We start from the raw sequence: 27862 nt of genomic DNA, 5'->3' as shown, positions 1-27862 counted from the left end.
AGGTTGCAAAGGGAGAGTTGGGGAGACCACCGGGAGAGACATTTGAACACATGGCTGACGATGCCTGATGCTAGCAGAGTTGCTGACTCGAGTCATGTGACTTGGACTCGAGTCGGACTCCAGTCGCTATTTTTGTGACTTGTGACTTGACCTGTAAATACCAGCTTTGACTTGTGACTTGACTTGGACTTGTAACTTGACTTGGGATTGCAAAAAAATGACTTGTTACCATGGTTACCAACCCAAGTCAGACGCTACTCGAGCAACCCAATACACTTTAATTAAGCTATTATAGCGAGAAAGTTTCATTCCAGAAAATAGATCTCAGTGACTGAATCCAGTAAAATGAATAGTTCCCACTAGTTTCAAAAGTTTTCACTAAGACTGTCACAACAAACTACAGTTTTCAATGACCAAGTCTCTTGCTAAATGTAATGGTTGAACAAACTTTGAAAGGAACCTTTCATGAAAAGAAAGCAGGCCTTTGTCAATTGCATGTAAAATACCGGATAGCCTAACCCATTGGTAGGCGTTTAGTATACATGAAATTGAACAATAAAGTGTTAGTATACTACATGTAATCGAGTGAGTGAAGTCTTTTTTTCATGTCATCTCAACATTTATTTCTACAATGTAAAGTAAATTTATTAAAGTATACAAAGGGCTAATATATCCGACAGATATGTGATAAACTACAAGACTAGTAATTGCAACACATTGAAAAAGTGGAATTAAGGAGGCATGTTCAAAATAACTTGTAAGTTCAAATGCCAGGTTCTTTTAGCTTATTACAGCTGGACAAAATAATGTGCAACTTGACGTGTTCTTGGACAAAGATACTTGTGACTTGACTTGTGTTTAGACCAAATGACTTGTGACTTGACTTGTGACTGGACCTGATGACTTGTGACTTGACTTGGACTTGCAAACAGTGACTTGTGACTTGACTTGGACTTGCAAAAAATGACTTGCTGCCACCTCTGGATGCTAGGGGTTTGTGCACATACAGAATAAATTAAGGCCTGCGTACTTCGTGTATACTGGGCTCTCAAAAGAAGAAAAAAGCGCCCTCGACTGGAATTCTTCCCATCCTCAGTGTTTTCCAGTTTAGACCATATTTCATCTATTTGATGAAATGAGCCAGCCAATAAACAAGAGGTAAATCTGTATGTGCCATGTACAATGATGTAAAATGTTACAGTACGATTACAGGTCTGCAAGAGCTGATGGCATTACTATACTATGGCATGGTGGGCATGGCTGATGGCCAAATTCCTGACCGGTTCATTAGCTGTACTATTAGTTGTGATGTGTTTTATTCAAATATCGTGGTTCTCATCATGTTTCCTATCCTTAAAAAACTGCAAAACAAAACATAAGCAATGTATAGAGAAATTCAAATCTTGGTATACAGGGCGTCTATTCGGATATTCACTCCATCTTCAAGGTAATAGATTTAGCTTGAGAATAACGTTTGTTTCATTGAGATTGCTTTTGTAAATCCAAAGATATGTCTGATTAGCGGCAAAGCCAAGAAACCCATTTTGTGCCACTTTCTGTGAAGCAGTTAAAATCAGCATAGTCCTATAGTCTAAAACCAAATCACTTTACTGTTAGTGATTTTAACATTATTAAGCAGAGTGTGCAATATTTATTTATATTTAATTGAACTCTTGCATTGAAGTTTTACAGAAGTGAACCTGTCTGTACTATTAAATTGTTTCAACATAAGAACAAAACCCTATAGTGAATGGAATGTTTGTCTTACATCCATAGGGATAATCTTATCAACAGAGCCATACTGGCATTGTCTGATCTTTGAAGCACTCGCTTCCTAAAAGTGGCACAGAATTTTTTTTTGGCTTTGCGGTTATTCAAACATATCTCTAAGTTTAAAACAGCAATCTTAATTAAACAAACGGTATTCTCAAGCTAAATCTGTAACCTTGAAGATCGTGTAAACATTTGCAGTAAATTCTGGTTGTAAATTGGCGAAAATGGCGGGTTTACACGCACCATTATTTTCAGGACACCCTGTAATGGTCTGAGGACATCAAACCTCAGCAGTCACGCTTGTCACTGCATGAATGCCTACATGTAAGAACTCTAATGTCTGGTAAAAACGTAATGTCTGCTCCTCATATTGGAATTTCATGCAAATTCTTACTTGGTAGCAACGGACCAGTCAGATGCCACACAAGATCCAATCCACTATCGTCCATTGTGAGATTCCATTGCTCATCGTATTGAGTAAGTATTTTTTTCACAGTATGCCATGTACATGTACATGTATAGAAGTGTCAGTACATACCGTAGTTCTGCCGAACATATTGCAGTTCATGACATGATACACAGTTCACAGGTACTTTGGTGAAATACCAACATATTATTAATACTAATGTATTACATAACTGGCCCAAACATCAACATACTGTAAACCAATAGTCCTGAACTACACAGCCATTAAATCCCCCAAGCTAAGTTTAATCAAATACAGGATTATCTACTTGTATTGTTATCACCACCTCAACGTACTCTGTAAACTTTCAGTATTACAGTGGCTGAAATCAATCTACTTTTTAACAGGTTTATTTTTAACTAATGAACGAACTATTGTCTGGTAGCTCAAACAGTACTGGGCTTTACCTGATGTTCCCCAATACCTACATGTATGTTCCCCAAAATCCTTAGGATTAAGGTGAAATGGTTAGTGTTAGGGTTAGATGGTTAGGGTTACGGTAGGTATGCACCCAACAGTACCTACAGAAACACTTTCAGTTGTCGTTACAGAGCAAGGCAATTTGACGCTTATACCAGTACTTTGAAGGATACAGCTTGGTCAAATTTATTGGAGAATTCCCATCGCAAATAGAGGATTGATCATAGCACTTATTTCCCTGCCACCTGCCAAACTTCAGAGCAAAGCCCTGACATCTTTATTTTTGCTTTTAAAACCTGTAAACAACATTTAATTTTAGTTAACTTCCATTTGATGGTTCCACATCATTGCCACAGACAAGGTGGTTGAACATGTTGAAAGAAAACACTTTCAAGGACAATACTTCACATCTGACCCACAACATGCTGATGGGATTGGATTTGACAATCGTCTCTTCAAAAAGTAAATTGAACTTTTCTCAGCCTATACATTTTCTGTATTGGTGTTGACTGAACATGATGAGTATTGGCGTTGACAACGGACAAAAAGAGGTATACATGTACATGTATACGTGACTAAAAATAAATTATACATGTAGATTTTAAAGTTAGAAGTTGAATGATTTGTAACGAGTCGGCAATTTTGAATCATAATTTAGAATGATTTAGAATGAGTGAAATTTGAATGATTTGGAATGAGTTGGCAATTTTAAATGATTAAGAATGATCTGGAAATGATTTTGCATTGTCAAAATGAATTGAGAATTTAAAATGGATTAGGAATGATCTGGAGTGAGAAATTTGCAAAATTTGATTCAAAATGATTTTGTGATGAAGTACATGTATTTCTCATCCTCATGATAGTGAGTTTTGTTTTGAAATTTGCAAAGTATGGAGCAATATTATCTGCATACATGTATGTAGGCATCACCAGAAGATAAAGAAATAAAGGAAATGCTTTTTTTCATAGTACACCAAATTTCTCCCTTTTCTTAGAAAGTAGCATGACCTTCACTCTTATCTAATATATAGCTTGATTAGCACTGTTTGCTTTTAGGACAAAGATTGTGAAAGTACCGAAGCTTGACTTAACCCATGCAGATAGCAATAGTCGTATGCGTAGGCCTTTTCTCTATCATCTTGCTTACCCATGTTGAAATCAACATGGGTACACCATACCTGTAACCGGTTCACACTGAACATGGGTAGGCAAGGCATACCGTTCACACTATCACTAGTGTGAACACGGGTCGGTATATGGATTCTTGCTAAGTGTGAAAAGTGCTTCCTAATAACCCGGATCCAACACAGAGACTGTGGATAGTGTGTACGTTCTTGATACAGCCTGAGAGCAGGAACTGATCAAGCCACTGATATTGTAGCACAATGCATTTTAGTGAGGGTAGCGTGGCAGTGAGGGCACACTTCAGTCCCTTGCTGGTAGCCAGCGGTGTGCGCGTGCTCTCACACAGGGTGCGGGGGCACAAGCTCACAGTGCGCGCCCTATAAAAGTCCCCACACGCTAAGCGTCGCTCTCTTTTCCGTGGTGGCTGCTGTATAGAGAGAGAGTCTTTATACCAGCATGTGTGGTGGGTAGCCATTGCCCCACCGAGTCCCTGATCAACCCATTCATGACAATCATTATCTAGTCACTGTGGGGAGCCTCATGCTTTGTGGAGTTAGATTAATTGAGTTAATTCACTCTTATAATTCCCAAATCAATAGTTGAGTAATTCTTATCATAAGAGCTGGAATACAGCCGAGTAGCCTGTACAGGTGAGGGATCCACGAGGCGCCTGGGTAGGCAAATAAATAACCTTTCGAATCAGAGATCTGGTGTCAGGTTCCAATCCCCAGTCCCCCGGTCAGTCTGCTTGGGGGGGGGGGGGGGGGGGGGGGGGGGGGGGGGAGAGTGAGCGTGTGAGGGTGTTGTGTTGGTGGTTTGCCTCGGGCCTGGCGGTAGACTTCTGCCAAAACAGATCTGCCAAAACGGAGTAGCTACCCGGTAGTCCGTTCGCTGATATTGGCCAAGGAAAAACCGGGCAGTTGTCCGAGGGCAATACCGCTACAATATCATACATGTATGTGCACATGTAGATGTGTGCATGGAGATATACTCTGCTTGTTTGGCTCATATTTGATCTAGTGATTTGATATCACCATCAAACAGGGCTATTGGAAGTTTCAGTCATAAGGCATAGAGCAAGAACAGGTTTGTCACATGATAGGATCAATGGTAAAACGCCCATAAGCAACAGTTTATAGCCAAACGTAGAAATCAGACACAGCTTTAGTTAACCTCAACCATCTTTAAAAAGCATTAGTTAACTTTTATTAGCCAACCTGCTTCACAAATATCTCTGGTGATGCTCACATTATTTTGGAGGGAGATATGCATTTGCAATTACATGTGAACGATTGATGAAAAACTGGTTAATGATGCGGTAGTGAGGTTTTGGGAGATCATATTAGCATGACGATGTGATGATAAAGTATGTGTTATAGTGTACCTGTTACTGCGATTATGTGTCCGTGTCTGTTGGAGTGATGTTTTTGATTTCCCGTCTCCCTTTCTCTTGAAAAATCTCCCACCAGCCTGTGAGACAGCGGCCACTTTCTTCCACTTATTTCTCCCGCCTCCCCTTGGGTAATCCTCAGGCTCAGAGTAGACCTCAGAAGGCGAGGTGTTCCCTGTGAGACTTGAGGAAACCCTTGAGGAGATTTTCAGGGAAGCAGCTGGGGAATTAGGCCCACTGGATGAATTGTCATACCTTGCACTTCGTTGACTGCTCTGCCGGGATGTGGTGTAATCTGAGGATGTCCGACTGTCTTGCCGGCCTTTATGATGCCTGCCTTTGCCTGGATCACTACGTTTCTTCCCTTGCAAGGATGAGCGAGAGTCTGATCGGAGGTCCGATGCAGTCAGAACAGGGATAGTGGTTGGATCAGTCAGTGAATGCTTAGCTTTGGCCAGTGATGCCTTGACAAGGTCTGAACCAAACAGAGGAACTTGGTCAACTTGCAGTTGGGAGAAATGCCACTCACCAGTTTCAAGCTGAAGTTGCCTGCAAATTACAAAAACAAAAACAGGTTTTCACAGCATTTCATTTATTGATTAAAAGATTACCAAGCGCCTGATCAGACAATTACATTACCCTTCATATGTAAACCAATCAATACAAATGACTGCAGCTGTACACAAATGTGTATACATTTGTATGGTTGCTGCACATGTACGTACATGTATACACTGCATGTATGGCTATTGTGCAAAAATTGACCCACAGCAATCACAAGCGTGTGTGACAGAGCCCTCTAGTGTTAGACACCAGGTCAACAATCAAGCATGTTTCACATGTAAATTGGAAGCAAGACAAATGTTGTTGTATTCGTGGTTCCGCAGTATGAACAATTCAAAGTGAAAGGAGTTTTTTTCAGATTGCTTGGATTGAGAAAATAACAAATGAAGTACATGTTCTGGTAGTTTATGAGATTTCCTGCCAAGAGTTGTCCCATGTGAATAAACAGGCTAGATTTATGGAGCAGTCAATTTCACACTTGCAAAGCGAGTTGCAAAGTTGAACACTTTGGATATGGTAAAACACTTATGTTGTGGAAAACAACAAAATAAGAGTCACTCTCATAAAATGTTCAACAGATGTGGCTACTGTACGGTTTCTGGAAAGTATGAAATTTATGGATGATTAAGTTTCAGTCTTTTGGAAAAAGAAACCATTACAGGTGTTTCATATTTCAAGAGTGTGCCAATTTATGGGGCGTATTATTTTCTAAATAGCAACAACATCTGTTTTACATTGTACATATGTGTGCGCATTGCTCTTTCAAAGTTGTAAAAATATAAAAAAGGGAAAACTACATGAACATAATGTGACGTAGGCATGTGACTGTTGAATTGTTGTATCACATGAGCATGTCCAAAAAGCCTGCGATAGCCTGTTTTACCTGTTACCTTGGGCAAGAATGACTAACTTTAATGACATTACCAAGACTACCACTGAGTCATTTGACATTGTACTTTTGAAGCCATGACCCATGTATAGGCGATGGAGTCACATCTGACATATTTCTCTTGGGAACATTCAAGACATACTGTTTCTCTCTCCATGTACCGGTACTATAGTGAAGAAAATAGATTAACCCTCCTACCATGCCTACTATTTAAGAGGTCACAAACATGGGCGTCGCCAGGATTTTTTCCAGGGGGGGGGGGAGGGGGCAAAGCAATTTTTGCCCCCAAAATTCCTTAACTTTTTCATTACATTCTCAATTTATCATTTTTCCGAGCGTGAGCAGGGGAGCATTTGCCCTAAACCCCCCCCCCCATTAAATTAACAGCAAAGTGGCTTCGCACCTCTTTTTCCTTTCTTTTTTCATTTTTTATTTTCCCCCTCTTTATTCTTTTTTTTCTTTTCGTTTTCCAGGAGGGGGGGGGGGGGGGGGGGGAGGGCCCTCACAATGCCTGTGGTCACAAATGGCACGCTGTGTACAAACCAATGGGGGTCTTGACCAATATTGACCCAAGCATAACCACACTGACAATGCATGTTTCCATAGGAGAGTTAAGAACTATTTAAAATATAACGTTTGTAAACAGGTTATTGTTTATTATTGTTTGGTTACTTGTGCTTTCTTCTTTTTACGAGGAAGTGGGATATATAGGTCTTGCAGTAAGCCAGCTAACTTACTATTATTCTATCATTCTTCACCTTGCTGTGTGAACTTTTGCCATCTCCTACCCAGGTTTGTCCAGTACATCATCAAATATTCAATAGACTAAGGGGTTATATCATGGTCATATACATGTAGCACTACTAATAATCTATCCACTGGACCATTACAAAGGAATATCCAGGTGGAATAGATATGGCATTAATAACTAACCACAGGTTATTATTGGCATGAGCCTAATTCAGCGTCTGATTTGGTCTTTCAGGTACATGTAAACAACTTCAACAATATGGTATTTTTAAACTGAAATAATGTTGGTTTACTTATTTAGGTGTCATATAATATTACAATTCAATGGCGACATTGATGAGTATTACATGTAGATATGCAGAATTGTTGACCCCAATCCGTGGCTGCAGGCACGCATGACTTGAGGCGTGTTATCAAAGCTTCATTTACATATATTAATAATCAATCTTAATTTTTCTTTGAAATGCGGCAAATGTCCATGGCCATGCTTGCAACGGTTCGTGTGAGGAGTACACTGTCATTTCTGCAGCTATACATCAGTATGCAGGTGTCACCTATGACCAGTGTGCAGATTTTTCTTTAAATAATAAATCAAGGCAATCCATCACTTTTTTATTTCTAATATTGTGAATTTGAATATGATTTAAAAACAAGTATACTTTAAAAAAAATATTTTTAAAATTAATATCATCTTAAAACAAACTGTGAAGACGATTAAAGGTGCACTCTATTGTTTTTAAATTGCAAACCAAAACCATATTTCACAGTTGAGGTCACATATTTGCATGTCATACTGGTACATGTACATTTACAGAGAACATGTAGAAAACTTATTTAAACATGTTAAATCGGACACAACATCCATTTTTTGTGCCTTGCCTAAAGTACTTGCAGTATTAAATAAACCATTGCATTATGAGCTCAAGCAGTGGACAGTGGATATTGAATTGGTGTTATATACATGTATGTATACCAGGTAAGTGACAATGGACTGAGGGAAACCAGGTCCAACACCAAGCAAACCTGGATGTGTGTATGTGTTCAGAGCAACTTCTTTGAAAAACAAAATTGTGTCACTGAAATCAGGATGGAACACCAACATTTTTTACCCCAAATTCTTTTGCACAATACAATAACAATCCCCAACCACCGGTATTTATGGTTAAAAGTTCTATACCGCAAAACTAACTGCGGTTCTGTAACCATTGCTTCTGAAGTTATGCATGGTTCATCAAAGCATTGATCCATGTAGAGGGGATAGATGTGTCCTTTTGACCTACAGATCTGTAGCATCATTGGTGATGCGAACAACATACCGTACATGTACATGTACACACGTACCAGTAAAACAGTTTCCCTATTCTAAGTGGACATGTCTTGATTGCCATTACCTTATAACAAATGCAATTCAACTTTTTGAGGAAACAACAATCATAACAATATGCTACACATTTGTTCCTGTAAGAATGTCTAAATTCTACCATTTCTTTATTTGGATTGGCTCGTGATTGTTCACAAGTACTGACGTATTCTCGATTACAAGATTTTTTGAATGATTTTTTGTTTCCATTTATGTGGCAAGCAACTTGATTCCCTCCCCACCCCCTTCCCCCCCCCCCCCAAAAAAAAATTGTCAGAAAAGAAAAATGTCACCAGTCATGTCAGTAGAGGGCTCACTTCAACTTGTACAGATTCATACATGTACCGGTACATGTTTATTGAAAAGAATTGTGATTAAAAGGCCTGGGCTGGCACAAGTAATCACACAGAGCACAATACACACGATAAGTTCAAGGTCTCGAGATATGCCTGCGATTCATATTAATTCATTTTATATTCTGTTAAATTAATATAGAAGTGCATGCTATAGTGTGCATCACACAGTTAACAAAGGCAGCTTGTCCGCAGCCAAGATACTGAATAGTACCTGTCTTCAAATATTTCCAGTCATTTCTTTAAAAAAACTGGGCTCTGTTTAACAAGGCTGTAAATTATATGATGGTACCTGTATTTTCAGAAGTCATTATGAACTGGCTTTTCAGCTGTTATTAACGCTAAGCCCAGGATAACTCAATTTTTTTTTCAATTAAGTATCCAGGGTTTCATTCAATCACACATCAACCTGTCTCTAGATGGAACAGGCAACGTGTGATTTTGGAAAGAGACACTTTGTAAAATGCAGAACTTAAATACAACATTGTGGGTTGAACAATTATCAGAAAAGAGTATCTAGTCATAAAGCTTTCTTTTGAGGATGACAAATGCAGCTAGAAAACGGCTCAAAAATTCCAAAAGAAAAGCTTGTTTCCTAACGAGCACTTTTGAAATGAAATGCGAAACCCTGTGATGATCATTCTCCATTTCTTGTATGACCCTGCCAGAGTCACACCTGTAAATTCTCAGTGCAATTACATATACCAAGTTGTCATTGACATGTTGTAACTCTGTGCTCTCATATGTCCAAAGTGATAGGGACTTCTTACTTCGAACCTAACAGCATCACTGCTTGTTTATCAACTCAATTTTACAACAACATTGTTAATCTACCATTTTCTTTGGTTTTTGGTTGCTATGACAGCCACTTACATATTTTTGTGACAGACAGAGCACAGCCAGCGAGTGCCACTAGGCAGTGTCACCTGGCAGGCCTTGCACACCTTGTGTTGACACTTTGGACAGCTGTCACCGGTGTTGAACAACAAGCCCAGTGGCTCACGGCATCGTATACAGACACGGGCATTGTCATTCTCATCAGCTGCGTTGACAGCACCTTTCTTGCGTAGATCATGAAGTTCATTTTTCAGCATCCTGGAGATGTACAAAGCAGAGGAAATTATCCATTTGCCACATGTCAAGTTGTCCAATGAAAATAATTCATTATGTGCAATGATGAAGGCTTTCCATGCATTTAAAGGTAGAGTACATCATTTGCAGCTGTCCAAAAACGGACAAAATTATTGTTGAAAAGTACACTTGTGAAATTATTCTTTCTGACATATGCTGTCATTTTGAAGAAAACAAAAGGAGGTCATTTCCAAAGATGCGTAGGGAAAAATGGAAATTTCCATTGGTAAATGGTTTTTAATTTGGCGAAGCCGTGAATGGGTGCGCGCAAACGTTGACACGATGCACATGTGCGCTCAGTTGCTATAATTTGTCGGTCGAGTGCCAGGACGCTGATTTCAGGCACAATTCAACTCATGACTTTTAATTGAAACTTTTAATTGAAATCGAGATCCTAGAATATTATTTTCTCGGAATATACAACATTTCACTGAATTAAAACTTCATCAGGTTTCATGTAGTTGTTAAGCACCTTTCTTTAGATTTTGAGCACTTTCGTTGCTTCAAACGAAAAAAAAAAAAATGCACAAATGACAATTGATATACTCATAAAATGTACATTTATAAGGGTTGGCCATTTGAACAGATTGAGCACAATGTTGGCCTATGTTCATGTACACGATGGCTGAATTAAACCAGGGTCATCATATGGATTCCCAGAATTTCAATGACAACTTATTCAGGAAATTCTTCTTTCGAATGAGGGATGGTACTGTAGTTCCTCATAATTTCTCAGTGACATGTACATTATGCCTGTGTATGTATATATTTACTATATTTTCTGCACTGTGGGCAGTAATAATAGCTGAGCAATGGTCACTGTTTGAACACAATATAATTGCACTTCATATTCATCAATCTAAAGCAAAAACTTGCACATTCCCGAAAGATTAGACTAACATCCATGGACTTTTTTTTTCAAGCTGTTACACAACTTGATCAGAATTAAGGTTGATGATTTAAAATTATTCAACTCTGGCAGACTGCCAAAGTTAGTCTGACCATGGAGGTAGATTCTACCTCCATGGTCTGACTTTAATAATTATTGTGTTAGTGTGACTCTGCTGTAATAAAAACCTTTGGCTCCAATAACCTGATCAAGTCACAAACTGATCTGCCATATGTTGGGGGTATACGTAGCTGTCACGAAAAAAACACACGATAATTTATCATAACTGAAAATATTGGACTGAAATACACATGCTTTTGTAATACCGATTCAAATATCTAAAACAGAAAAATATTGTAAGGTTGCGTGCAATGCTGGTGAAATAAATACATTAAGGGGTATGGTGTTCACAGTTCAGGAGTAGTTGTACATGTAAGTATGTACATATACACAAAAGAATATAGGGTGAAATTGTGTATAAGCAGAAATGCTCTTTTTGTAAATTTGAAAAATGAGCAGAAATCAGCAACAAACCATTCACACAGAATATATATACCACATAGTATTTCTGCAGGTAAATGATATCTAACCAATTTTTGGAACTAAAACATCTTTATTCTCAGCCAGTTTGTGTGCTTGACAGTTTCATGAAATTTCCCCTCATGCATTTTGATCGAAGCTTAACTCATCATTATTACAAGAGGGATAACAACATCACACACAGTGTCAGACATGCAAACATACTTCATTAATTACACTATACACTTCACAACATACAGTACATGTACATGTACTTGTACATGTTAACGGCGCAACATTTGGTGCATGCATGAACTTGCATGAAAAATGGACAGCCATTGTTCAAATAATTGAGTATCCGATTAGACTGCACTGTGTTTCACCGAATATGCGATTATTCCAAACTCTGATCAACTTTTACACACTCCACCTGCAACTGCGTGCCAAAAGGTCAAAAGTTGCATCGGTCAAAAGTTGCATGCAAAGTGCACCGTTTAAATTGTGTGTGCGGCGATCTACACATATATGGATGGCTGGAGTGTTTTACAGAAGATATTTTATAAAATGTCAAGCTTTTTAACCTGCTGAAAGGAAAGGAACACCGAACCACCATCGACAAAACAAGTGTTATCTGACAATAAAAATAAAGCACCACAACTTTACGATTAAAATAACATCGCAGTCGTGTGTATTTTTTTGTTTTGAATATTCAAACCGGCAAAAAACTATTGGAATATTTCAATGCTGATGGAATATTCGGTATATTGGGGACAGCCCTAATGCAAACATTCATCAAAGAAACTGAAGACAAGGCTTGGAAGCAAAAGAGATATTGAAACAATCATGCATACACCATCAAACACTCTGCACTACTCTTGACGTTAACTTGGACTGTAGTGTACATAATGTATACAAAACCACACCGGAAATATAGAAAATAATAATGAACAGGCTAATGTTTACAAATAAATACAACAAACATGTTATGATTTATGTACATGAGTTGTATATATTGTGATGCCACTGAAAAAATCAATGAAACTTAATATTTGAATAGTACTTGTCAAGGGCGGGGGGAGGGGGGGGGGGGGGGAGTTTTTGTTTCCCTTGCCCGTCCACCTTGGTATCCCTCACTTTCAGAAACGTTTTACCCTATTGATTGAACATGAAAAATGCAAGATGCAACTTTGGCATTACTTGTACATCGTTGATTTCAACAATGTCCATGCTTGCAGCCACGGCAGCAGATTATTAATACATGTATCCACATTCACAAGTGAATTTTGAAAGTAAACACAAATGTGCATGTGATTCTAAGGCCAAGTAAAAAAAATATCAGTTGATCGTCCCCGCCGGCTTCCTTTTTTTGAGGCCGCATCAATTTGTTTAAATTCTTTTATTTCAGGCATAACATTTTTTGAAAGATGCTTCAGAAGTTCAGATGCTTCTAGCTTTACTAATGTTAAGAAGGTTTTGTGGTAATCAACTAGTAGACAACTAAATGTACCGGTATCAAATAAAAAGGGCCTGATCCTCCTTTTTAAGGCACATATCATGTACATTTGGCTATTTACGCCTCTTTTTCAATAAAAAAATTAAAAAGCCCTCATTTTTTTTGAAAACCCTGGACGATCAACTGGCTACTTTATTACTTGGCCTAATGGGTGGTGCTGGTTGAACCATACGCATTACATGTACAAATAAAAACATGTTGTTTTCTCTTCAAAAGTATATGATGTTAATTGTTATCAGTGGTGCAAAAGAAACAGCACAAAATACAGTGATAACACTAAAAAACTAAGTTGCTTTCCTACCTTGATCTTTTCCTACAATGAGGTGACATATGATGAAGTGGAAAGATGAAGGGACAAAGGATGAGTAAAGATTATGACATTCGTAACGAAATGGAGTCAACAAAAAACAATGACAAAAATAGAATTAGGTACCAATTCAAAAGTTCACACGTGTTGTTGCTTTGCTTTTTGTATAGATTTAGCAACCTATCTTATTTAGTTAATATTTTAAAGAGCAAATTTTGAGGAGATAAAATTGACATGTACATGTACATGTATCTGCCTTGTGTTGGCTCCATTCTGAGCAGATAGTGTACATGTATACCGGTAATTGATATCACACATACACATGTATGCACTGGCTCACCATGGGCAGAGTGTTATCTTTCCCTGGACAGCTAAAATCTTTAGAAGTTGGAAAAGCAGTAGCACTTATTGTTTTACAATAGTTTAAAAATTAAGCAAAATAAAAAAAGAGAGCATGAGATTTTTGCTACATGACATGTGTTCATGTACGGTATGTTCACTTTCAAACCAGCAGATATGGCATACACATCAAAACTTAACCTACTATCAGACTGTGTACATCAATGTCAAATGTCACTGGAAAGTTGTGGGCTTCTAGATGATTCCAACTCAAGATTTGGCGTTGCCTTCATTTCAATTAATAAGCTTTGGACATTGGATTCCATAGAAAATTACAAAGGTAATTCAGAAAGCTAAAGATTATGTTGTGACGTCAAGCTTGAGATTGTGTGTAATTCATCAACCTGCACATTTGCAGAAGATTTGTTGCACGCACAGGGTAAATTAACATGTAGATAATAATGGATAATATGCACCGAAGAGAAATTGCATGCCCACTGTAACACAGAAACCTGTGCCACGACTGAACCTGAATTAAAATGAGACCGCTTACCACTTTATTCAAATATAGACAAGAGTCAGGTACCTGCACTGAAGCTAAAACACACTACATAACTTCACAAGGAAGTAAAACTTTTTCTGTTTTTGAACTAAGAGCATAGATGGGGGCTACACTTTAACCATGAAAAACAACAACTAATGATCCACACTGAAAACTTTTGTTTTGGACCTATAGTTGTACAGTATGTAAGAAAACAACAGATTGTTTTTGCTTCAATTTGCCAAACACACATACACAATAACCCACTTTTTATCACTGGCTTTTTTGTGTGTCAAAAGTAGTTGAGAACCCTGATAAATCTCCTATAGCAAGATTTGTAATATCAAATAGGCCCCCCCCCCCTTCCTGTTAATATTTTACCCATTAATTGCATGCTTGTTTGACCAAACTATTCTTTAAATTGAAGTTTTATAGATTAGGAATGTTGGATATAAAAATATTGGCTTTTAAAAATTACTTTCTAAATTATTTTTTAGACAAATGTTGATACTATTTTGGACGTTTATGGGTAGAAACACGTAATGAAGTTCAAATGAGCAGACAGATGTCTGATGATCTATGACCAATCTATGGGCATGTACCATTGGTGACTTTTGCCATCACATGAGAACTGCATGCAATAAGTAAAGTTGGAGCATGGTAACTGGTAACTTCTTTTACGTAGCCAATGGTGAGCTGACCAAATGTTTCAAGCTGGTCTTTTCAAACAGTACTATTTTATAGCAGTCTTTACGTGAACAAAGAATGTACTGTATGAATCTTTCAGCATTGAAATGGACGTGTAGGGCGCTCAGAGAAATACAATTTCTGTGAGATACGTAGTTGCCACAACCTGATTGAATTGTAAAGGCCATCATGTCAGCCTTTAATCATGTTAAACAGATGATATCCAGAGTAATAGTTCTACTGGCTCAGTAAGTACATTATTACCAGCCATTACAATGAACTCTCTTGTTTTACTGTTACTCCCGACAATGCTTTGTGTTTTTCTTTGTCCCTGTAATATAACACTCTCCCATAGCCTAAGCACACAAACCTACATGTACTACAGAGGACCATTTCCAACAAAAGACTCAACTCCCGAGGACTGAAAGGATCTGTTGTTCTGCCTTTGTGTGTCTGTCCTCGGGGGTTATGTAGAACAATGTAAGTATGTCAGTTTTAAAAATACATGCTTACATTCAGAATGTAACATGAATCTTCAAACTAAATATTTAAACTTCTTGAGCATATCTTTGATCTGTGTCACAGCAATGTACATGTAATATTTGCACATTCCTGAAGATTACCAGTATCTGATATTTAATCCCCTTAACAACAATGTACACGTATCAAGATGTATTGCAAACACAATGCATTGATAAGATTAGCAGAACTAAGTTGTACACAGGTATGAGGAATTGTGAAAATGGGTCTTCCCAACGAGAGAATGTCAGATCTATGGAAGTTACTTGGGGAAGGGCGGGGATTAGTGAAGCTTTGCTCATTGAGGAGGGGTCATGGTCTGAGACACAAGTCTGATACTTGAAACAGTTTCCCCATCTACTGGGTGAGAGCCCATGGCATGCGTTGTCTTACACCTCATTTAAACACCAGTCAGCGCTACCAGTCTGAAACAGCGGGCAAAACCCTGCCCTCCGCACAACATGCCTGCAATACATGTATGTGTACCGCTTGAGAACCACTGATTATGATATTGCCATATAAGGAGATTTTGAGCACACTGCGCAAACGATGTGTAACATGCATTAGAAGTGGGGTAAAAAGATAGAACAAAATTGTTGGACGTTTGTCTCCTTTCAAATTTTGTTTTATGGCTTTTGTTAAAAAAAGTTTTATAGTCTGCTTGAGCAGTTATGAACATGATGTACATGTACACCCTAATGGCAGTTTACCCCAAAGTTGTCTGCACCACCATATCTCACTGTTAGTAGTGCAATGATTACCTTTTGGGTTCATCATGCACACAAAGTGCAACAGTTTAGAACTTCTGATATTTCCAGCCTAGATACGCATGGCATGTTATTGCCTTGTTCAATTTGACAGGTTATCCATCATGCATGGATCTATATGTACAGCTGGCATTTGCATGGCGACAGTATTCCACTGTTGAGGTAAAGAACTGGTAGATGTTTGGTGGCTTTCATAATGAAAAACGTAAACTGGCACACAAGGTAAAAAATTGCAAAAGAGCTTTGTACTGGACTAAACATTGCAAAAAATTACTTAATTTCTATGAGTACATGTACATGTAGGTTCTGCCTCCTCTATCTTATACACAGGGTATCAATGGGTACTGACAACCAGAAGTACATGTTAACAGTACATGTACAGTCATGTGGTTGCCAAGGGCGATTTCTAAAGGTTACGTAACACTTCATTTTGAATGAAACTACATGTACACACATACGTGTATGTTCACGTTGGTGGGCGAAATCTTTGAAAATTAATTTCTCCTGTTTGGAAGACCGTATCTTCATGCAACTTTTAGGTTACTTCCCTCATAATGATCCAAGTATGTGCTACAAATCGTTGTGATGTGTTCATTACTTTTCGTTGAAATTGGAAAAATAGGCCTGGCTACGTGCACTTCTGAAAGTTGGTACACTAGCGTTTGCAATATCTGTCAATCTTTTCAAGACTCACAAATATTAAAAAGGTTCCTATTCATTATCTTATGTAGTATAAATTTGGAGAAAAACCTCCTTCACGAGTTATAATTAATTAATAAATATCACCCTTTTTGCCGGCTTCCATTGGTTGATACTGAGACCCACGCCAAAACACGCCGAGTGACGCTAATGAATATGCTAATCTACCACACTCGGTCAACCGTAGCACCTACGCCGCTTTGCTGAACAATGCACGTCGGTTGTGTCGGCAGAAAATCCTCGTCGAAATTTCCATGGTTCTAGTTGGTACACTAGCGTTTGCAACAACAGATTAAACTGAAATTCAGAATATTCTTAGATGATATAGGCCTAAGTGTTGAACTACTCATGAAATAACAACTTGGAGTGATTCCTAGAAATTGAGGTTAATACATTCATTTGGGGAAGTTTTCGAAAGATTTCTTCCAGACTTTAAGGTCAGTTTTACCAGTAACCAGTATTGACGTTTCGGCATCGATGACCAAGATTTTTTCACTGACATGAAGTTTAGAATGTCATCTTCCGTTATAATTTAACATTTCAACCATACTGAGCATATTTTCTGAGAAACACAATGTTCAAAAGGCCATGTTTTTTGGGGTGCATGGAATTCACTGCTCTATTATAGCATTTAAGTACATGTACGTAATCGGATTAGCTTTGCCTAACAACACCAATGATTTGCCTTAGCAACCACATGACTGTGTATGGGCGGTTCACAGAATAGGTTTTTTTTGGGCTAAGCTACATGTGTATACATGTACATACACATGTAGTTCTGGGTCCCAACTAAAGTTTTTGATACAATATGAAATGAAATTAATACAAAAGCCAGCCAATTAAGTGGACATTTTGATGACTCCGCCGTCTTATCTACAAAGTCAGTCCTAATTTCTGGATAAAAATGTAAAAAAAAAAAGCTGCTATAAAATGTCTTATTTTTCCCAGGGAATTAACAGGGTATCCAGACCAGAAACTTGTGTTGCTTGCAGAAGTACTAATATTTTGCCAACTACCGTTTATGTTTGTTATTTTTCTTCACATTTTGATTGTGTCTGTATGAGATCCTGCTGAGACACTTTTGCAGGCTGAAAGTTCACTGTTCAATGAAAATATTCTAAATACACTGTATTTCTAATTTATGTTTCCATTACACGTATGTGATGATTTGAAATTGAAATGAAGGACGGGAGTCGAGTGGCATAATTGTGGGAGGCAGTGCAGTGCCTCCGCATCCTCAGGCATTTAATGATTGCTTAGAATACATGCATCATAATCTGTTATAATTTGTGTTATTCTTGTATTTTTTGTAGCTTTCATTAAAGCACATGTGAGTAACCTGAGCAGATGAAATAAATGAATATGCCAAGTCTTGAACTGTTTGCCACCTTCCCTCCAGCTAATTGGATTTCCGATATCTGAGCTAGCTAATTGACAGTCCTCAGGCTAAGTATCTCGGGACTTGAACAACAGATATGCCTGGCATTGCCTGGCAATATTCACAATGCATTTTCCTGTGCTCTAAACAAAATTGCACTATCGAATTTAGGATAGTTAAAATGAGTTTTAAAGTAAAAAAAAAAAATACTGCTTAGAGTATTCAACAAGGGAAATACAGTATACTCATTAATTATGTGATTTCTTGCCTAATTAAAGGGAATATACAACATTTGCAAACATCGAAAAACAAAACAACCAAATGTTTACCAAATACCTTACTAGGATGTTGGTAAATGACAGTCTAAACCATCCTATAAAATTATAGCACCTAGTGTGAAGTCATTTTCAAGAAAAGTGGTATTTTTGTATAAATTTCCAACGGTGGTCATGGTGGTCGGCCGACCACCGTTGGAAAAACCTTACTATTTTAAAACTACTGCTCCAAATTTACCAGTTTGTTTCTGTCAAAATATTGTTCGCTATTGGTTACATGTTCATGAACGGGTGCAGGCATGGGCGTCGCCAGGATTTTTTCTAGAGGGGGGCAAAAATTTTTTTTGCCAAAAAATGCTTGTATTTCTCAACACATTCTCGATTTATCAGTTTTAAAGGGGGGCAGGGACATTTTGCCCCCCCCCAACTCATTGAATTTACACCACTTTGTCTTCGCGCCTCTTTTTCTTTTCTTTTTTTTTCTTCCTTTTTTTTTTTTTTTGGTTTTGCTTTTCCAGGGGGGGGGGGCAAGTGCCCCCCCCCCTCGCGACGCCCATGGGTGCAGGCCAGCTAGACTGGTTCCCTTACCTTACAACTATCCGGCATCTATAAATTGATCCATTTCATCTTTAGTGGAGTCAGGGAACCAGACTACTTGAACATTTTTGGTTTTTCCAGCATTTTCGAACACAAAACTTCAAACATGTCAATGTAACAAATTTGATCTATTATACTAACCCCTCAAATAGTTCATTTCTGAAAATTACAGCAAAAGCCAATGATGAACATTCCCTTTAATGACAACTATATGGGTTTATACAATTTTTTTGGGGGGGGGGCCCAAAAAATATTTTGGTTCCCAAAAAGTGGGTCCAAAAACTTACGGCGAGGGGTTTAGGGCCTGCTTAAGGACCCCGAATTTTTTTGATTCTAGAGATGCTCTGTGGTGCGATCTGAGGCACTTTAACCAATTTTTTTGTGGAAAAGATGTCGGTGCATGTGCGCAATGTCTGCCTTTATTGCGATGTCACTTAAAAAAAAAATGGGTTCGTGGGGGGGGGGGGGGCATGGCCCCTGCTGCCCCCTGGATCCGCCCTTGTATGTGCACGTAAAGACAAAATTTTAATTTCCATCCTTGCACATTTCATGTTTTCTTCTTTTTCATTTGTGTTTGAGTGTTAATGGTTAACAAACAATCTGCACACCTGTTGTTCATGTAAAATGGATAACAATTGAATGGACCCAGTGGAAAAATGAGGGGAAGGGGTTTGGTGGTGATGCTCTAACCTTGCATACTCTCTGTGGACCTGTGAATAAAAGAGGTCCACATGGTGTAGGCAGTGTGAACGCTGTGTGGACTTGCACACGTCCACACAAGGTTTCCCGTTCTCTGGAAACAGCTTTAGAGGCATTTTGGGGTTAGGGATATATGTGGCAAAATTAATGAAGAGGAACATTCTAGGATATCATGATAAAATATTTGGCTTGAAAGAGTGCAAGTAAATGATTTTTTTTCTCAGTTTTTTTTCTTCTTTTAAGTACACAAATACAGAGGCATGTCCACAGTACAGGTATGGAACGTGTGAGTGTGTAAACTTCGGCAATTCCGGACCTAGGACAAAAGGGTTAGGGCACAAACAATACGTCCACGATTGACCGATAGTCCATGATTGAAAAATAGTGTACAAAACCAATGAGAGCAGTTGCTAAAAAGTTTTAGTACAAACAAAGGAATGAGGATTAAGGACAATAGGGGGTCCACGACTGCCGGTGTTTACAAAGATGGGTGTGTGAGTTTGTTTCTGCATTCAATAAAAATAATTTGGGAGGCTAATCATCCTTACTTGCAGCTGATATGCTGAATTGTGAAGGACGCAGCTACAACGTGGTCAGGCCGCTGGCAAGTAAAGGCGCCTATGGCTGCTGGCCACATCGACCCATATACGACCACGGAGCACAGCCTGAGATCGAAAGTGTTTGATTTTTCCGGAGGGAGGAAAACCGGAGGGCCCGGAGAAAAACCCTCGTGGCACAGGAGAGAACCAACGCACAACTTTACTCACATGCAATCCGCGGCCAGGATTCAAACCGTGGTCGCCTTGGTGAGAGGCAAGCGCTTTACGCACAAGCCACCCATGGCACCAGTGCACCAGTAGGGGACTCAACCAGTAACAATAGAGGACAATAGGGTCCCCAATTCCGGAAGGTCCCAATTTCCGATCATGCACAAAACATATGGAAGGTCTTCCTAAAAAGTTTTAGAGTACAAACAAAAGAGGGACAATAGGGGGGTCCCTGATTGCAGACAAATACACACTTGTGTGAACGTATAAACACTGTCTTGTGGGGTACCAGAACAATGGGAGGTACCCCACAAGGAATGCCCACCGACTTGCGGGGTACTGTTTTGGTACCCCACAAGCGACAAGTTTTTCACGAAATAGATATGGATTCTACTCAAAAACTAGGAATTTCCAAGGTTGGTTGATCCGTCGCAAATGGAAAAGTTTTAGAAAAGGGATATTAAGTCAAAATTTCAGCCCAGGAAATTAACTATGGTTAAAATAAGAGCATTTTGACATAAGTGTGCGACGTTGCAAAATTTTAGTACACGAGAACAAAGGAAGTACCCCACTTCTATGCCTATGTAAGCGTGAGTATGTAAACCCCGGCAATCGTGGACGTAGGACAAAAGAATTGGGGCGCAGACAATACGTCCACGATTGACCGAACGCCCACGATCTCAAATTGTGTACAAAACCAATGAGAGCTGTCGCTAAAAGGTTAGAGTACAAATAAAGGAAAGAGGATTAGGGACAATGGGGCGTCCACGATTGCCGGCATTTACCCACGTGTGTGTGTGTGTGTGTGTGTGTGTGAGGGGGGGGGGGGGTATGTTACGAACATACACATATATATGCACCTTTAGCTTTTGCACACCAGGTAATAGCAAATGAACCAAACTCTTCAACCCAACATGTACAACTTATCCCAGGAACGAATACGGTAAGCATGTACCGGTATCTGAACCAAATCATAGTGTCATTAAAAAGCAAAACCCACAAATACTGACATTTACAGGTACCGGTATATACCGGTAACATAAAACTCAAGCAGTAACAGTAACAACATTGCATCCAACTAAAAATAGTCACAAGATCCACTTCACACTGCCTGAACATAAACATGTTAATGTGCTGGTACATGTAGTAATAATGTCACACATTCCAATCACCAAATGCCCTTTAAAACAATGAATAAACTTGCCATGCTTTACTTAACCTGAGGCAACCCAAATAATACAATTCAAACTTTCATCTGTTAAAGGGAATATACATCATTTGCTTTTGCTGTAATTTTCAGAAATGGATGGAATTGGGGGGTTGGAAATATAAAGCAAATATAGTTACACTGACTTTTTGGAGGTTTTGGGTTCGAAAATGCTATAAAAACCAAGAAAAACGATCATTTTCCTGTAGTCTGGTTCCCTGACTCCATAAAAGAAGAAACAGAGCAGTTTACATACATTAGGGAATTGTAAGGTCAGGGAACCAGTCTAGCTGGCTCGTACCCGTTCATAGGTTTGTAATCGATTGCAAACAAGTGCAATGGTCAATTGGGGCCAGTATTGAAAAAAAGCCAGTTGTTTCCAACGCTGATCGGCCGATCAGCGTTGGAAATTGATACAAAAATACCACTTTTCTTGAAAATGACAGTATACCAGGTGCCATAATTTTACAGGATGCTTTAGACTGTCATTTACCAACATCCTATTAAGGTATTTTGCAAAAACTTGGTAGTTTTATTTTTCGATGTTTGCAAATGTTGTATATTCCCTTTAATGTGTTCATTGGGTTGCCATCAGAAAACTGTATGAAAATATGTCACAACCAGTACCATGTGAAAATAACATTATGAAACCAACTGGCGATCAGATGTATAGAAAGGACCAAAACCGGAAGCATTTCTAAAGTTTGCAACACTTCCCCCCCCCCCCCCCCGACACTTCATGATTTTGTTTGATGGTACCAGCAAATAATTGCCTAAAACTCTAGATCACGTAATAATTTAAATCTGCATGTGTCAATCATACACATGTACAGGTATGTACCGGAACATGTTTCTTTTTGTTGTATTGCAAATGCATGCACGTACCCATTTGTTACACCATGGTAATTGGACTGTGAAATTTCATTGGTTGAGAGCTACATGTATTCATGTGATAGGTCACATGTATTTTACATGTAGATACTGCACCCTGTGAGGCGAACGTACCCCTTGATCCATTGAATATTATCCTTCTTGAACTGATCTTGCCCAAGAGATATCGTACAGTGTACAAAATAAATGTAGGCCAAGTTAACATGTACGTACCGGTACCCTGGGGTCGTGTGCCAACACCAATGTGCACATGTTACGTCGTTCCAAAATATCTTACTATACAAGATATTACAGACTATGCAAATGTTTTTTTTAAATACCATGGTATTCATGTAACAAACAAATTGTCTTTTGTGATCCAGGGCGGATCCGGGGGGGGGGGGGGGGGCCAAAGGGGGCCATGCCCCCCCCCCAAAAAAAAACCGAATCAATTTTTTTTTTTTTTAGTGACTTCGCAATAAATGAGTAAAACCACCATCGGTGCAGGCAATGAGTAAAACCACCATCTTTTCCTCAAAAAACATTGGTTAAAGTGGTCAGAAATTGCCTCAGATCGCACCACAGAGCATCTAGAATCCAAAAATTTTTGGATTCGCTGTAATTTTTGGACATACTTTTTGGCCCCCCCCAAATTGTGTTCTGGATCCGCCCTTGTTTGTGCTAAGGTCCATGGGTTTTGTACACCCCTGGCAAGAAATGCTAGTTGCACGCACCATTGACCTCATCACTGCAGACAGCATTTGCATCATGATTCATGTACTGCTGGTAATGATCACATGCATGAATGGGCAATGTTAACATGAGAATGTAAGACCCCGTTCCCACTTGATCCACCAATTGGGGGATCTGATCCACCTTTTGCCAAATTGCCGGATCAGACCCCCCAATTGGTGGATCAGATCCGGCAATTGTGTGTAGTGGGAACGCTAACCGTAATAAGGTGGATCAGGATCAGATCCACCTTTTCTGATCCACCTCTGGAGCAGGATACAGATCCCCCAATTGTAAGTGGATCAGATCCGGCAATTGCCGGATCACGATCAGATGGGAACGCAAAAGGTGGATCTGATCCGGCAATTTGACCTGTCAACATCCGCCCGGTGCACGAGTGGCGCGAAAATGTTGCGGTTTTATGAACGAAGAAACACGTTTCGTGCGTGTAGCTCATGTGAAAATTTCCAACGTACACAACATGCACAATAAACAACCGCTGAACTACGGGCTAGCACCCCGCATATCACATGCATGCAGCGCACGTGGTATATCCTAAAACTACACTAGGCCTTTTACAATTTTCGTTGCGTGTTCGTCCATTTTCTAAACCTTTTTCATTCGTGAAATTTTACTATTTTTCCATCCATAAATGACTCTGAGTCCACACTCACCAAACCACTTCACTTTGGCACAGAATCATAGAAAAGCTTACGAGTATGCGATGAGAATAGTGCCAATAACGTGGTACGTATGGAGGTGACAACTATTTCAGATTTAAATCTGAATTGATTATAGAAAATTGGAAAATGATGTCGTAGTACATCATGTGACCATTTCTAACCAATGAGAAGCTTCAGAACCAGGGAATCCCTTATCGATGCATTGGTTTCTGCCATGATGTCACACAATGAGCGGCGCTAGCTGTTCGATTTCACCAGTTAATTTATGCACGCACGGATCCTCTACGGATCCGTGATTTATGTCGGTGAATTTGCGTAATTTTTGTCGGTGAATTCTGATACCGATAGTGCTCAGCTGTTTGAAAACTGACCCGTCCTGGCCTAGCATGCAACACCGACACTCCCACAGAGCGCGTGTAATTCCGAACTCAGTGACCTTTCGGACTCGACATTTCCGTACGAAAAGGCGGATCAAGCATAAGTGGGAACGCGACTTGTGGTTTCGTTGTGGTAAGATAACGATCACACCAAAATGCCGGATCTTGATCCACCTTTTCCCAATTCAAGTGGGAACGCAGTGTAAGCTATGGTACATGGCAGGGATTAAACAGCTTGCACCATTTTAATGTTAAATGAGCATTTTATGAATACAGCTTTCATGCAATGTTTGACACACATCAAAATTTAATAAGTTCACTTTGGGTTTATCAATCAGTGTGCATGCAAAATCCACTACATTCATGTTCTGAAGTACTGGTACAAGTACACAAATCTGAAAACTTTGGACAAGTTTCTCAAGATATTTATGTGTGATCTAAACTTGTAATGTGTGTATTTTCATTTATCTATACATGTACATGTACCGGTATTTTGATTGCGTGATAACGTTCAGATGGCAAACACAGTACTTACCACTGCTGCCATGGTCTTGCATACATTTACCAGAGCTTTGTTTATCCCTAGTTGTAGAATTATCAATTTGCTTTTAGAGCAAAACAGTTTGTTTCAAATGTCTTTTTCACAATTTTTGGGTAATTTCAAAGATTTTTTTCATTATTGAGTTTAACAGTTTTAGGAGTACCATTATCGTGAACATGTTCGTACAAATACATATGTACAGGCTGTATCATAAAAGCTTAAATGTCATGCAACACTGAAGAATTTTACGTGTGCAAAAACCCATCACCCATGGAATGGTCTGAAAGAGAAAAACAGAAAAGAAACAAGAATTAGCAACCGGGGTATAAAGCCAGGGGATTGACAGTGTAAGCGGTTGGCCCAACAAAGAATGAAGCAGTAGCCACAGTCACTCTAAAACCTGTAGTAATCTTGGGCCCCTAGTTTCACTGCTGGCAGGGGGCTTTTGAAATAACGAGGTAATATAACAAGGTGATATTTGTGTGTAGGCACCAACTCCCCCAGGTAGCACAAGTGACCTTTCAAATGATCAATGTCATGAATGTACTCCTTGGGTACATGATCAATTTTACAGCAAAATTCTTCTGCCTTATGAACCAATTCAAAAGTCTTAGCATACAGCATAAAGCTTCAGTTTATATTGAAGACCAAAGCACAGGAACTACATGTACTTGTACCTGTATGTGCTTACATGTATTTATTTATAATTCTTTTGGGAAAAACTTTTTTCCAGGAGCTACAAAATTGTAGCTAGTCAGAACTTGTAGAGTTGTTTAGTTTTTATTTCCTAATTCCCAAGTATTTGCAAGACCTCTAATAACATGCCTGGTGTATAAAGCATTACCAATGAACCTTTTGACATAAAAAAAACGTGTGCTACATGTATAGGCCCTATGAACTTACAAAGTACTGTGTAGTGTTTTGTAATAACATTGTCCAAGTTATGAATAAAGCTCAGCTTTTACAAGATGCAGAGGCATTGCAGGTCCAAAAACTCCAATGGTTTTCAAATTGTGTTTAAATGGTGATATTCTTTGAACGGATTGAGCAATTTCAGTAATTTTTTTCATCTAAAAGTAGCTTTTGAAATTGGCTTTCCAGTCATTATTAGTTTTGGTGCTACATATTTTTTAAATATAAAATATATATTATATGGGGTTGGATTCCGCCTTTTTTTTTTACTCACCCTGTAAATGCACATCATAATTTTTTCATGGTCTGGTCGGATAGTCCAGTTTCATGAGTTTTCACTCATATCATATGTGCCCTGCTAAGTGCTAATTACACTGTTCTATAAAACCCGTCCATATTGGAAGGGCTGTACAACATGTACATCGCTTGGCAAGTAGATTCAACTGCCATTTTCAATTGTTATACATTTACCTACCGGTATTTTCAATCAGATAATTACATTATTTTCTCATCACCTTCAATACTTTAAATTCTTTGGTCTAAATTGATAACAGAGCTTTTTTTGTAGCTTCCGTGATAGGTAACGTGTGAAATTTGGAAGATATCATGCAAACTGATGAATATTTGATGTGAAGTGTTACTCCAGGGTGAGGATACATGACCGTGATGCATAATTGATCTTAGCGGCTGGCAGCTGTGACTTTGGTGTTTCTTGGCCTAATAACGGCAGGGAAAATGGACCGCTGGATCATCACAGCTCTGAGAGATGACAGCTTGATGTGTGGGGTCTGGGCTTTCCTGTATGCATGGCATGGAATCGCAATTGCTTTCCACATTATGCATCATTGGCAATGCATTGAAGTCAACTGGACAATATTCACAGATACACATGAGATAGCCTCATGCAGGAATACCATCAAAGCCAAGTATACCGAGTCGCATGACATCCTAGCCACTAGTCCAAGGGTATGGGTTGGGCAAGAAGTACACTTCAAACAATTCCACTGGAGGGGGCTGCACTGTGGCCACAACCCAGTTGAGTTTTTTGGTCTGTTACTAGTTTGTTTGTTTTATGTGACAATCCCCACAGAAAGACAATAGGCATCAAATTAAAAAACAACTACCGTATAGACACATTATACAATGTATATATCGGAGGCGTTGTCGCGGATAACACAAAAAAAACCCTACAATAAGCGTATTCCATTGTGATCCTGGACAACTTGATTGTTTTACACGCATACGCAGGGGTAAGAACCTTGGATTCTGGTAAATCAAACGGTTGACGAGTCTGTATAACGATCGCTGGTGTTCTAATATTAATATTATACAGCAGCAATACTCTCTTACAGTTGTTCTTCATCCTTGTTTTATCTGCTGCGAGAGGTCCCTCAGTTATTGGTCACAGTTGAAGCCGACGTAAAAGTGGCTGCATGCTCACAAAATCCATGATGTCATGCTAGATATGGAAACCTCCTCTTGGATGCTGTAAAGCTGATCACGGGAGACTTAAACCAATGTGAGTTTAATGCATCCACTTCCACATTGCCACCCGTAATGTAGACAAGCCTACAAGTGGAGACAGGATCCTTGATATATGCTATGGAAACGTGCAAGGAGCTATAAAACTATCATCAAGGCTGGGTTGGGATCGTCGGACCATAATACTGTTCAAGTTTAACCCAAGTTATGTCCACCGATTGACACAAACTAAACCCCTTGTAAAGACTGCCAGGGTGTGGTCAGTGGACAACATTGCAACCTTGAGGACATGCTTCAAGTGTACGGATTGGGAGGTCTTTATAACATCTGCCACACTGGAT

General features: G+C 39.0%; 1 protein-coding gene across 10 annotated transcripts in view; it reads right to left on the bottom strand.

Annotated features, from left to right (window-relative positions):
• Window positions 1-27862, bottom strand: part of LOC119730824 (synaptotagmin-like protein 4) — an 85113-nt gene that overhangs the window by 38657 nt on the left and 18594 nt on the right. For 7 of the 10 annotated variants that reach the window (XM_038203875.1, XM_038203877.1, XM_038203878.1 and 4 more), the window contains 3 exons: window positions 13444-13455; window positions 9964-10185; window positions 5169-5723 (listed from right to left, as the gene is read on the bottom strand). In XM_038203875.1, coding sequence (XP_038059803.1) covers window positions 5169-5723; window positions 9964-10185; window positions 13444-13455 — 789 coding nt within the window. Of the gene's footprint in view, window positions 1-5168; window positions 5724-5813; window positions 5888-9963; window positions 10186-13443; window positions 13456-27862 lie in introns of those variants that run through there. The other 3 variants (XM_038203873.1, XM_038203872.1, XM_038203876.1) reach the window with 3 other exon arrangements.

The sequence above is a fragment of the Patiria miniata genome, unplaced genomic scaffold, assembly GCF_015706575.1.
Source record: "Patiria miniata isolate m_02_andy unplaced genomic scaffold, ASM1570657v1 HiC_scaffold_22, whole genome shotgun sequence".
NCBI lineage: Eukaryota > Metazoa > Echinodermata > Asteroidea > Valvatida > Asterinidae > Patiria > Patiria miniata.
This window is presented reverse-complemented; position numbering and strand designations above follow the sequence as displayed.